Genomic DNA, 12,488 nt, shown 5'->3' on the forward strand with positions numbered 1-12,488 from the left:
ACGCAAAGCAGCTAAACATTTTTTTGATTGAAGTCGACATGTGGAGTGATGCCTGATGATGATCCTTCTTAAGGTGATCAATTTCATAATTGTTCATGATTTATCTCATACAATATATTGCATTGTATGAAGTGTATTGTATGACTTGATTCAATGCAAAATAATAATAAAAATAACCTTTTAGCTTTAAAGAAATAATAAAATAAAATAATATATACATATATATACACACACACACACACACACTGAGCCCTATTTGTTCGTTTGACTGCTACAGCCATGTCGTCATGTTCAGTCCTCAAAATGGTTTAGCATCTAGAGGACTGAACATTCTTCTCACTTGCCCCATGGGAAAATTACTGGGCACAACAAATCAACAGTCAACAACAAATCAACATTATGCATCTTAATGTTCTTCAAACTAGTAAAAAAAGAAGCTGTTACTCCGCAGTGACAAAATTACAGAAATGGCCTTATGTAGCATTTAATGAAGAGGCTTGCATGCTTTGACATTTTGAGTACAAACGTTAAGTCAATTCTTGGCCCAACAAGAAATGGTCCACAGACACTGCTGTTTGCCGCCATTTTTCTTTTACTTCCCCATGTCCTTTTCATTTTCACTAGACAACTTCAGAGCCCCTGTTCTGTCCCCCTGGTGGCAACTACTGGAACCGCCCATAGGCGCTCCTCTGGGCAGCCTGGGCCTGGGCCGCTGCCGCCACCGCCGCTGCCTGCTGGGGGGTTGGCGGCTGTGGCGGTTGCTGGGCTTGCTGCTGGGCTTGCTGCTGCTGCTGCTGCTGAAGCAGATGCCTCTGCTGCTGGGAGAAGGGGTCCTCCAGCGACTTCACGCCCACGACCGAGCGCGGCCCCGTCTTCCACTCCACCCCACTTCCGTCCACCACGGACGCCTCCACTGTGACCGTGTGGCTGCCCAGCACGGAGAAGTTGAGCAGGAACTGCGTGCTGAAGTAATCGTTGTGAGGCTCCACTCTCTGCTCAATCTCGTTGGTCTTTGTCTCCAGTGGTACCTGAGGACAGAGACAAAACGTTTCCTTCCATAGCTCATAGTAGTGAATGGTTTGCCACTTTTTTGTGGGATGTTTTACTATGATGACACTGACTGATTAGTGTTTCTGTGTGCCATTCTGGACCTTCTTGAATTTGTTCTTCTCTCAGTTGTAATGTCATTGCCTTTATGTGTTTGTGTTGATTTTAATTAGCGGATGCAAATTAGACAATACTGAATGTTTGACCATTGTAGATCCTTACTTTTAAGTCTCTGTCAAGAAAAACAACTGTGAAAACAATAAGGGCCCTCAGAGAGTGCAGACCTCCACAAAGGTCAACGCCCTTGTCTCGCATCGTTAATGAAAGTGAAAAATGATCTGCTCCAAAACGTGGGTTCTTCCTTGGCCTTATACACAGAACCCAAAACCTCCTTGGTGGAGTTAAGATCAATTAAGTTCAAATATAGCCCATTGAGTCAAAGGAGAAGTCAAGAACATCCTAACCAAATCTTTATCTTCATGGTGCTGTTGTTGCATTGGGATCCATGAGTGACTGCATACATAAAAGCTATTGTTGTATTTCTTCCTCCTCTTCTTCTCTCCTTTGGCTGTATGTTTGATAACTGACACGTCTGTGGTAGTTGTCGCTTACCTTTGAGTCAGGTCCTGTCTTGCTCTGCAGTGTCGAGCTGACATTAAGGCAGACTGACTGGATCTTCCGGAACAATCCAGGAGTGGAGCCATGCTGTACCACACCCTCCACCTTCAAAGCCAGTTGCTGGTTGTTTTGCACCGGTATCGGCTCACTTGTGGTCCGTGGTGATGGTGACAGGGCGAGCTGAAACCAAGAGTGCATCCAAGGTCAACCGTTTGTGCCTTACCACTCCACCAATTATAGAATGTGATGATGGTATTAGATACAGTAATGGTAACACACTACAAAAGGTTAGAATTAGAACAGATGCCTGAGCTCTTAACACCTGCGCATAACACCTTCTAGAACTCACTTTAATGCTGGTGGACTGAAGCTTCTGGAAGAAATACCTCTGGAAGGACAGGGGTACCTTGAGCAGAGCGATCACTGCATCACACAGACAGGCAGTGTGCTGAGAGAGGAAAGGAAGAGAGACGGACCACACAACAGGTGATGTAGGATGCTTATTGTAAAGCAAAATCTTTTATTTACAGAAGTTTGAACTGTCTTTGCTGCATAAATAAAGCAGCTGTGTCTCGCAATCATCCTGTTTTGTTTTCCATTTTTTGAAAGTTTCAGAGTGTGTGAGCGTGTCTCACCAGGTATGAGACGGGTGGGTGTTTCCTGCTGAGGTTCTCCACCTCCTCGAGCACGCGGCTGAACACGGCCATCATCTGCCTCTCGTACTCGCTCTCCGCCTGCACCGCCCCTGTGGCGCCGTACTCCTGAAAGCTGGAGAGAGCAGGGACGGAGAAAGAGATGGGCTCACTCCAGACTCCGAGAGAGACAAAGAGTAACACTGCACCCACACCACTCTTTGAGGAACAGCGTTGGAAGGCATGACATACACTATGGCAAATAGTCTTCAGCGGGGATCACATTGACCAGCAGCAAGCGGCAGGTTTCCTATTGTTCTTTATGGTTCGGCAGTGGAACGGCGTAACGCTAGCATTGAACAAGCTGAGCATTGAACTTGGTTCAACTTTTAAACCGCAATTGTCAGTTAAGGCAAACCATTATGCGTTATGCTTGCTGCCGCCGCTGGCTACTTAACTGAAGCGTTCCGTTCGCGGAGCGTCTGCTGCAACAATGGCTTCAGCGATCATCAATGGAACTGGCTACACCAGACGTGATAGCAGCACGTACGTTCTAAAACAATCAGAGCAGTGTTCTAAAACTATTTTTACGCTACACAAACAGAGTGCTTCAGTTGGCGACTTGGTGTAGCCCGGTTCTAGGAAGTGGAAATGGGCTGATATTGCATTGTATTAACGTTCAAGTATCGATCATATCATTGTGTTTTCAGAGTCAGTCTCAGTCTTCATGTTTTATGTATGAGTTGACTGTGTACTCAGAACATATGTTCACCTTAACTCAGGTTCAGCATATGTTTTAACATGAAATATGCTAATAACAATGGTGTAGGACATTTAATACTAAACAACAACATATGACACCCTGATGACACCATGCTGTTCTGGTTGGTTGAACATGACTCTCTGGTGTCCAATCCCAGAGCTTGACTGAAGGACCTTTAAAAGGAGCGCAGCGGCATACCTGGCTGTGTGCGGGTCCAGGACGAGGGCCTCGATCACATGGGACACCATTAGGCAGCTCTGCTGTTGACTGACCCATCGGTTAAGTCTCAACAAACACACCCAGACAGACACACACTTTCTAAAACACACGGTGCAGCTCGACTGCTACTGCGCTGCATCAGCAATTGTCAATGTCACCGTTTTGATTCCCGATCCGATAAATGGAGGCATTGACCTCCGGCTGAAAGCATCTGCTCCATCCGTAATTGTTTTAGTGGATATAAAGCAGGGGGGCTGTGTGTGTGTGTGTGTGTGTGTGTGTGTGTGTGTGTGTGTGGGTGGGGGGGGGGGGGGGGGGGGGAACAGAACAGATGCAAACACAAAGTCACGACCAAAGGATACAGCTCCACGTTGCGCAGAGTCGCAGAGTCAGCATCGAAGGACGACTGGTACAGGTCGGCGTAGCGAGCGGCCAGACTCCTGAACTCATCCAGGGACACCTTCATCTGTCCCGAGACACAGGCGCGAGGGACAGAGACCGAGACAGGTGGGAAAAGAAGACAAAAAAAGAAGAATAGATGAAGAGGGAGAAGACAAAAGAAAAAAAACACACACACCAGAAAAGCCCCATGGATACAGGCAAGCAGGAAACCACTGATTAGTGATTAGGCTTCATAATGCCACCAAAGTGATTTACACAGAACAAAAAAAAAAAACAGTGATAAACAGACAGCTAGAGTCAGAGAACATATTGTGGTATACAATATGCCTGAATATCAACAGAGATGTGTTTGTGTCTACTACACTAACATCTGTCAAACGTGTCTGCCCTTGCATGTGGCCTCACCATCTGGTGCATCTTTCTGACAGCACAGTGTGTGAGGTGAGGTGTGTGTGCGTGTTTATGCGTGTGTGCTGAGGTGTGTGTGTGTGTGTGTGTGTGTGTGTGTCTGTGTCTGTACCTGTTGAGTTCTGCTCACACATTCCTGTACTTATTCCCTGGTATTATAAACCTCTCTGTGACTACAGTAGGAGAGTGATGTGTTTATGCATGTGTCTGTGAAACCAGGGCAATGCGCCCTGGTTTCACAGACACATGCATAAACACTCTGGTGTTAAAGTCATTTACATTTGCATGTGCTCATTAGGCAGATGCTTTTATCCAAAGTGACTTACAAAAATGAGGAACAACATTCAAGCTACAATGCAGAGGAGACCTTAGGTCTAACAATTAGGTCTTAGGTCTAGCAATTAATACAATCAATCAATACTATTACCTACCAGCTTATACTATTATGTAGGTATGTGTGTCCAGTGGTCTCCCTGTGTGTGTGTGTGTGTGTGTGTGTGTGTGTGTGTTTCCAGTGGTCTGTGTGTGTGTGTGCATCCAGTGGTTTCTTCTGTGTGTGTGTGTGTGTGTGTGTGGTTCCAGTGGTCTGTGTGTGTGTGTGCGTGTATGTGTGTGTGCGCGTGTGTGTGTACCTGCAGAGAGATGCGTCCACAGCGCTGCAGCTCGTTGCCGGATGTGAGGGCGATGGACGTGGCTATGGCCGGAGGAGGGCTGGTCTTCAGGCTGTTGCACGTGCAGATGAGCTGGGCCAGGGCCTGCAGTGTGTCGATGCGCAGCTTCACAAACTCACACTGGAATGTCAGAGGGCTCAGAGGTGTGCTGGCAGCCTGGACACACACACACACACACACACACACACACACACACACACACATATTAGTTTAATAATTCATTTTTTCCCCTCATATGAACCATCTTAGGGCAAAATCTAACCATTATCTATACAGTGTGTATTATATTATATATATATATATATATATATATATATATATATATATATATATATATATATATATATATATATAGACCATATAATATTTATATCAGCTACATTTACAAATAAATAACCCTCACTTCCAAACAAATCACTCAGCTATGCAAGTTTATGTATAAAAATAAAAAAAAAAACATACATGTACTACTATGTGCAAGGTCACTTAAGTACATGTGCACACACACACACACACACACACACACACACACACACACACACACACACACACACACACACACACACACCGTGAGTGAGGCGATGCCCTTCTGGTAGGAGCGGAGGGCCTCTGCGATGGCGGTGGTGGCGGCGCTGTAGTCTCCATCCTGCAGGTCGCTCAGGCACTGCTCAGCCTGGGAGAAGTCCTGGAGGCTGCTGAGCCAGAAGTAGAGGTGCTCGGAGGCCACGCGTGTCCGCAAACTCTGGTACAGCTCGCTGGAGAACGAGTGGCAGCCCTACACACACACACACGCGCACACACACGCACACACGCGCACACACACACAAACACACACACACACACACACACACACACACACACACACACACACACACACACACACACACACAGGTCAGGTCAGGTCAGACGGACACAGGGTCACAGGCTAGAGGTGGTGACAGACAGAGCTATAAACAGTGCATGTGTAACGGTAGCCAGCTGGTGCATAGCTGTGCAGTATGAACATTGTGCAAACCTCCCTCTCGATGCCTTAAGAGACATGCTAGGGAGAGAGCTAGCAGCCTGGGCTTTAAGCTAGATTGATAGCGCGCTCAACTCCCAATCCGAGGTGCTGTGAGCTGCAGGTTCGAGTCCAGGTGAGCGCAGGGCTGAGCCGTGCGGTAAACACAACGCAGGTTACAGACGGAAGGTGTTTGCTATGTGTAAATGCAGGTGAGACTGGTCAGTCGCCGGTGTGTGGTTGCGTGTTTGTGAGTCTGTGTACCTGTTCAGATTTCTGAAGTTCATATATGTGAGGTCTATATGGATGCATGGTGGTGGAAAGTGTATGTTTGTCTGTGAGAAAGTGTAGATGCACGAAACGCAGGAGTGGGAGGCCTGTGTGGATGTGTGTGTGTGTGTGTATATATATGTGAGCATTGTACCATGCGGGAAGCTTGTCTGGCGATGCGGTAAACGGTCCAACCGTTGGCGGCGTTCTCCAGCTGTTCTCTGATCACCGACTTCACCTCGGCTGACAGACGCGACTGGCCGGCCACAAACACCACTGTTGCCAAGGAGACCTGCAAGTACAAAGAGGAGATGAGGAGAAAATGAACAATGGCTAGCCATGTTGGTCTGCAGTAAGCTCAGCACCAAAGATGACAACACCCAAAGGTGACCAAAAGACTCAAAGTGGCTTGTGTGATTTGCACCTTGCTTATGTGAAGATCAGTAGTGCTGGCATTGCAATTAAAACGGCTAATATACTGATTCTTTAACAATGATGTAAGGTACTGATCCCTCTCTATTTTCAAAAAACTCCTGAACACCCAGCTCTTCTGAGTACCTGCTCTCCTAGCACTACCAACAACTGGACATGCTTAATCTAGCACTTACCATGATTTGCTTCCCTTGACATAACTCCGCTAGAACTAAGAACAACACTAGAACTTGAACTTAACTCTACTATAACTAAGAACAACACTAGAACTGTCCCTTGATTCTACGCGAGTATCACTCACTGCTGCACTAACACGCCCTTGTCGCACTGTACCTTGATTGTTTCGGTTTGTCGCTTAAAGCTGCAGTTGGCAAGTCTGACAGATTGAGGGGATTTAGCCAAAATGTTGAATGTTTACAACTCTCATGCCCCTCCCCCACTACCACTGAGCACCCTCTCATCGAGTCTGTGCTCATCAGTGCGCACCAGACTGCACCAGAGTGTGATTGACAGTCAGATCTCACACAGCCCTGCTCTGATTGGACCAGAAGAACCGGGAGCTGTGGATATTTGCAAAACAAATAACAGGCCCTGGGTGGAGGTAGAAGTGCGTTTTTTTTTTTCTAAAACCGGCTGATATATGTTGTTCTGTCGGAGCATAGTGTCGGTTTCAGTGAATATGATCAAAAAAATCTTGCCAACTGCAGCTTTAAAAGCGTCTGCTAAATGACTAAATGTAAATGTTACTGACTACATGTTAGTATTTGTTGCTTTTTTTGCGACGTAATGAGAAATACATTAACGTCATCGCAAAACTGTGCCTACGGCTGTAAACTCACCAGTAGCTCCTGCTGCTTCTCAGAGCTGGAGTGGCCAGCGACCCTGTAGAGGTCGACTACATCTCCCAGCATGCCCTCCCCAAGCACGGGCAGCTGGCTGGCGACGGCTGCAAGGGCGTGGCACAGGTGCACACGGGCAGGGTCGCAGGCGGAGCGGAGCTGGCACAGCAACAGCTCCACACACACTTGTGCAAGGTGAGGGCGCACCTTCAGCATGCGCACCAGGGACAACAGCGCCATCTGCAGGGGTGACGTGGAAGAGCACCAAACAGAAGGGAGAAACATTAAGCTCAAGAGAATGAGTATAACAAAAGTATGAGTCTTAACACAATGTGTGCCACCTCAGTCTCCCATAGTGGCCTAGAAGCAAAATCAGGAAACAATGAACTACCAATAAAGAATGAATGATGAGCATTATTTTGTTCAAGGTGAGACAGGTAAATCTCACCACTTGAATCTACACATCAGTCACTATCTCAGAAATAACATTTCTACTCATCTTGTCCCCAGACAAAAGATCTTTGAGGTAGGGTCAAACACACCTTGAGAGCGGACTGTGCCGTGGGGCTGTCGTCTTGGCTACAGAGCACCATCAGAGACTCCACTCCCATGACGGTGTCCTGTTCCAGCTGCAGAACATCTGTGGAGGGCACGTCACATTCTAGAATTAGAACAACTTACAAAGAACTCTACTGCACCAAGTCAAAGGGGGTTGTGGTTTCTTCCGCAAACGATGATAGGGAGACCCCATTTATAAGAAGGAATAGAATAGGAAAAAAGAAGAGAGAGAGAGAGAGAGAGAGAGAGAGAGAGAGAGAGAGAGAGAGAGAGAGAGAGGTTTCGAACAGAAAGGAATCTCATCCACGGGCGGCATGACGTGACTACAGTTTCCTACTCCAAGCCAGCAGCAGCACACCTGGGATGCATTCCTCATACCTCCCCCGTCAGACACACACACACACACTAAACTCACAGGCAGGACTGCTCATTAAGGTGTGCTGTTTTGCTGACCTGTGAATACAACTCAAACAGTCTGAGGAGTTGTTTTCAGCTATTAGAAACTCGTACTGCACACTTAAGTGGAAGTCTGTAAGTGCTTGAGTGAAATCTGATACAGACGCTGTAATTACTTCATAACATGGCCCCCCTGTGCTTGTGTAGTACAGATGCCTGTGGTTACACACCAGCTTTTGTGGACAAACACTACCTTTGAGAACCAGGAAAACCATGTTGATACAAAATCAAAACATAACATCCCCCACCCCTGACTAACAAGATGGTGATTTTCTTCACAAATCAGTGGGTGATGACCAAAGATGGCCAGTGCAGAGAGATGGAAAAAATAATGGTATTATTTTATTATCCTGAGACGCTCGAGGAGCTTGGCTTACCTTCAGGCGAGTGGCGGCTCTTCTCGGGACAGGAGATGACAATGTTGGCCAGCACGGTGACCCCGTGGGCTGCCACCGGGAGGTTGCTATGGTAACAGCACTCCTGAGCGAGGCGCACCAGGTCTGTCTGCCGAGGGGAAGGTGAGGATGAGCCTCCTACAGAGGCACATGAGAAAAACGTTTCTGGAATGTTCCATCTGTAATGTTATGTGGCATCAAAACTATCCAAAAGGTAGAACTGTTGTATTTCATACTTCTAAGTTTCTAGAAATTGAATTTCTTTTAAAATAACATGGTAATATGTATGTAACAATTACAAACATTACATCGAATTCTACCTGTCAAACGCAGTGATGATGGTCTCTCACCTGCTCCCGAGCTTAAGTACTGTTTGATGGCAATGGTTCCAGACAGGGCTGAGAGGACAGACAGCATGCCCAGCTTTAGACTGTTGTAGGGACTGCTGAGAGCACATTCACACAGTGTCTACACACACACACACACAAACACACACACAGAAAGACACACACACACAGAAAGACACACACACACACGTTAGCACACCTAGACTAAATTTACACTTTATTTTCTTAATTAATTTGGATCCTCAACTTTGAGCCCTTGAAACAGAACGATTTGGAAACGCTGTTGGCCCCACTTTAATTTCAAAACTCCAGTTTCGCATTTTAATATGTACAGGGAATGCCCCACACATGTAAAACAGGATGACGTAAATACACAAATCCTCTTGACATGTCACCTCTTTCATGTTTCGCAATCTACTTAAAAGTGCGGCGTTTGTGCATGTGTAATGGTAGCCAGCTGGTGCGTAGCTGTGCAGTATGTACATTGTGTAAACCTCCCTCCCGATGCCTCACGGGACGTGCTAGTGAGAGAGCTAGCAGCCTGGGCTTCCCTCGACTCCCGATCCGAGGTGCTGCATTTTGTGGGTTTGAGTCTGGGTGAATGCAGAGCTGATGCGCACGGTCAAAACCACCCATGTTACACATATACATTTGTGGGGGCACTTCTCTCTGTGTTGAGTCGTGTACCTGTGTGTTGTCTCTGGTCCAGAGATGCGGTGCTTTCTTTGCGATCAGCTTGAGGTCCTGGATGCAGAGTCTCTTGATGGCCTTCCTGGGGTCCTCCCTGAGGTACTGCAACAGCAGCTGAATCTAAAGCCAGGGGACACACACACACACATAACATTCAGCATCAAGCTTGCACAAAATAAGACCGCTCTTATTTTAGGCAGAATGGTTCTAAGAACAGTGACAACCATGACAGATGAACAGTAACATGGCGTAAGAGCTCAGAAATTCACTGATTAGTTATCTGTGTAGTCTTTTTCATTTTATCACCATTGACACATTAACAAATTTTTAGGAAGGCCAGCTTGCAATTCATCCGTGAGCAGCTGTGGGAGCATGTTAACTAGCATGTGTGTAAAAGACTAGCAAGCTTAGGAGAGGGACAGTCGATGCACTGTCTGTCAATCTCTCTCTCCCCTCCTCGCGCTCACGCACCTGTTTGGGGATGTCGATGAGCGAGGCGGCGGCGAGCTGTGTGAAGGTGTGCAGCGTGACCACCACCATGTGGGTGGAGGGGTACGAGGAGAGCAGCTGCTGCAGGAGCTCGCGGCTGGTGGACGCCACCCAGGCGTCGTGGTGCATGTGCTGCAGCACCGGGATCAGCTTCAGCTTCATGTCAACCGGCGTGTCCAGCCCTGACCAGTGCACACACACACACACACACACAGGTTATTACACGTTAACTACAGAACTACACTGTTCCACACTTGACAGAGCCAACATAATACTACAAATACTTATTTTCTAAACTAGTAAACATACATGACATTAAAATAATTCAAAAACCCCACACACAGACATACATAAACAATCAATCATGAGCACACTCACACACAATTCTCAAAAATTCCCTTTGTATCAAAGCAGATATTCATACAAATATACAGCAATTATTACCTTGAATCATTTCACTGAGTTTGTTACAAATCCCAACAGCAAAATCTCTGAAAATAGTGCAAAAAACAAAAACAACAGAACAGTTATAGTACCATATCAAGAAATACCAGTGACACACTACACAATACAGATACCCCTGCATACTGTATGTGGTGTTTGTTGAGCAACTGCCTCATGTGAGAAAGCTTAATGCCACGCTTACTTTGACTGGGCAGCAAAGCTGGCTGCCGCAAAGATGGCTGCCTCCACCTCCACATTGTCATGAGAATCCAGACTCTGGCGGACGCTGTGGTGAGCGTTCTTCCGCTCAGGGATAATGGAGGCCAGACTGCCCAGCATCCTTGCCAATCACAAACAAACAAACAAACAAACAAATGAGCAACAAGGCAAACAAACTGATTTTACATGATCAGACAGGAATAGCAAAACACAAACATTATGTTAATATTCTCTATCAACTAAACATTATTGTTGTTTTTATTGTTGTTGTGCATAGATACTATTGTGCAGTACAATACAATAAATTGCAAATTCTCCATTGCATTGTATTGCATTTGTTTTGTTCTTTGAGAGTTCTTAGATCAATGCCCATCAAACATGTTGCTGGTCCCGGATGACCACTGTTCCCAAACCCAAACCCAAAGGAGTATGGCGGCTTTACCTAAGTGTGATGGCTCTGGCCACCGGGTCGTTGCTGTGAATGACGGAGAAAACTCTTTTGACAAACTCATCAACGTTCAGAATCTTTTCCAGGTGCTTCTCACTCTGCTGGGTTACTTTCAGCACACACAGGCGCAGGAAGTTGTTCCTGATGGCAGAGTAAACCAATTTAAATGAATTGCAAAACAATGCATGAATACATAACCTTGTGCACTTCTTACATTTCCATGTCGGACTTTAGGGAAAATACTAGGAGACTTAGGGGTGACTAATAGACTTAGGATGAAAGGTTATCAGATATCTCTATTTCTGCTTTCAGACAAAATCTGTTAATTTCACAAATGTCGAAATGTCTGATATAACTCATGTGTGTAGTTCTCTGTCCAACCGCAAGCATATTTTAAGTTAGACACACACCCACAAACACAACAACACCACAAACAACAAACGTATAAAGGACCGATAATGCATAACATGTCTTGTAGCTGTCCAATTCGGAATGATGAACAATTCAGAAATAAAATCTTACTAAGATACATACCCAAGTCTGAAGATGTCAGCCAGTTTCAGGAAAGCAGAGTTGATCAAAATTGGGAATGGATATTTTTGGAACAGTTTTGGAAAGAGCACCACCGCTTCACACTGTTCTCCAAGCTTGCCAGACCGCAGTCCTGTCAACAGTTAGGAATAAAACGTTTCATGGTATACCACAGAATACCACAAGTTTCCCACATAACATTAGACAGGTGTTAGCTAGCTAGCTAGCTACGATTGCCATTTTAAATACCAAACCCAGCAGCACAACTGCCTCAGCTTTACAACTTTTTGCTTATTCACAACGAATAATGGACGTTAACTGTAATAATTTAATATACATGCAAGCAATATGCAGAACAGTGATGCTAAGTTGTTAGCCTTTTAAGCACACCTTTGTCCAACTCCATAAGAGCCGAATTGGCATCCAGTTCTTGTTCTCCATAACCAGCCTCCGATAGGAACGAACGCGCAGTAGACAGCGACATATTTTAATGCAATTTAAAACAAAGCTTGGAATATTAATCATAAAACTTCACTCGAGAGAATGAATAACATGTTTCGGTGAGATAGATACCGGAAATTACGTCGAAGAAAAGAAGGAAACTGGTACC

General features: G+C 45.8%; 1 protein-coding gene across 1 annotated transcript; it reads right to left on the reverse strand.

Annotated features, from left to right (window-relative positions):
* Positions 1–459: 459 nt before the first annotated feature.
* On the reverse strand, positions 460–12,475 carry ints7 (integrator complex subunit 7). Its single transcript, XM_042095433.1, has 20 exons — positions 12,269–12,475; positions 11,882–12,011; positions 11,342–11,488; positions 10,883–11,020; positions 10,681–10,727; positions 10,219–10,418; positions 9,745–9,867; positions 9,061–9,178; positions 8,693–8,848; positions 7,844–7,941; positions 7,302–7,541; positions 6,185–6,322; positions 5,329–5,535; positions 4,722–4,916; positions 3,642–3,745; positions 3,259–3,327; positions 2,301–2,433; positions 2,015–2,113; positions 1,660–1,845; positions 460–1,028 (listed from the first exon to the last, which is right to left on the reverse strand). The coding sequence occupies exons 1-20, from the start codon at positions 12,360–12,362 to the stop codon at positions 663–665; spliced, it is 2,988 nt and encodes a 995-aa protein (XP_041951367.1). The 5' UTR covers positions 12,363–12,475; the 3' UTR covers positions 460–662.
* Between the last annotated feature and the right edge of the window lie 13 nt (positions 12,476–12,488).

This window comes from Alosa sapidissima, chromosome 6 (genome assembly GCF_018492685.1).
Source record: "Alosa sapidissima isolate fAloSap1 chromosome 6, fAloSap1.pri, whole genome shotgun sequence".
In the NCBI taxonomy this organism is placed as follows: domain Eukaryota; kingdom Metazoa; phylum Chordata; class Actinopteri; order Clupeiformes; family Clupeidae; genus Alosa; species Alosa sapidissima.

Excerpts from the sequence above, each read along its gene's own strand:
- ints7 (XM_042095433.1), bottom strand. The coding sequence starts at position 12,362 with ATGTCGCTGTCTACTGCGCGTTCGTTCCTATCGGAGGCTGGTTATGGA. Across the intron at positions 3,746-4,721 it reads GTGGACGCATCTCTCTGCAG|ATGAAGGTGTCCCTGGATGA; the intron begins GTACACACACAC and ends GTCTCGGGACAG. Across the intron at positions 1,029-1,659 it reads AGACAGGACCTGACTCAAAG|GTACCACTGGAGACAAAGAC; the intron begins GTAAGCGACAAC and ends CTCTGTCCTCAG.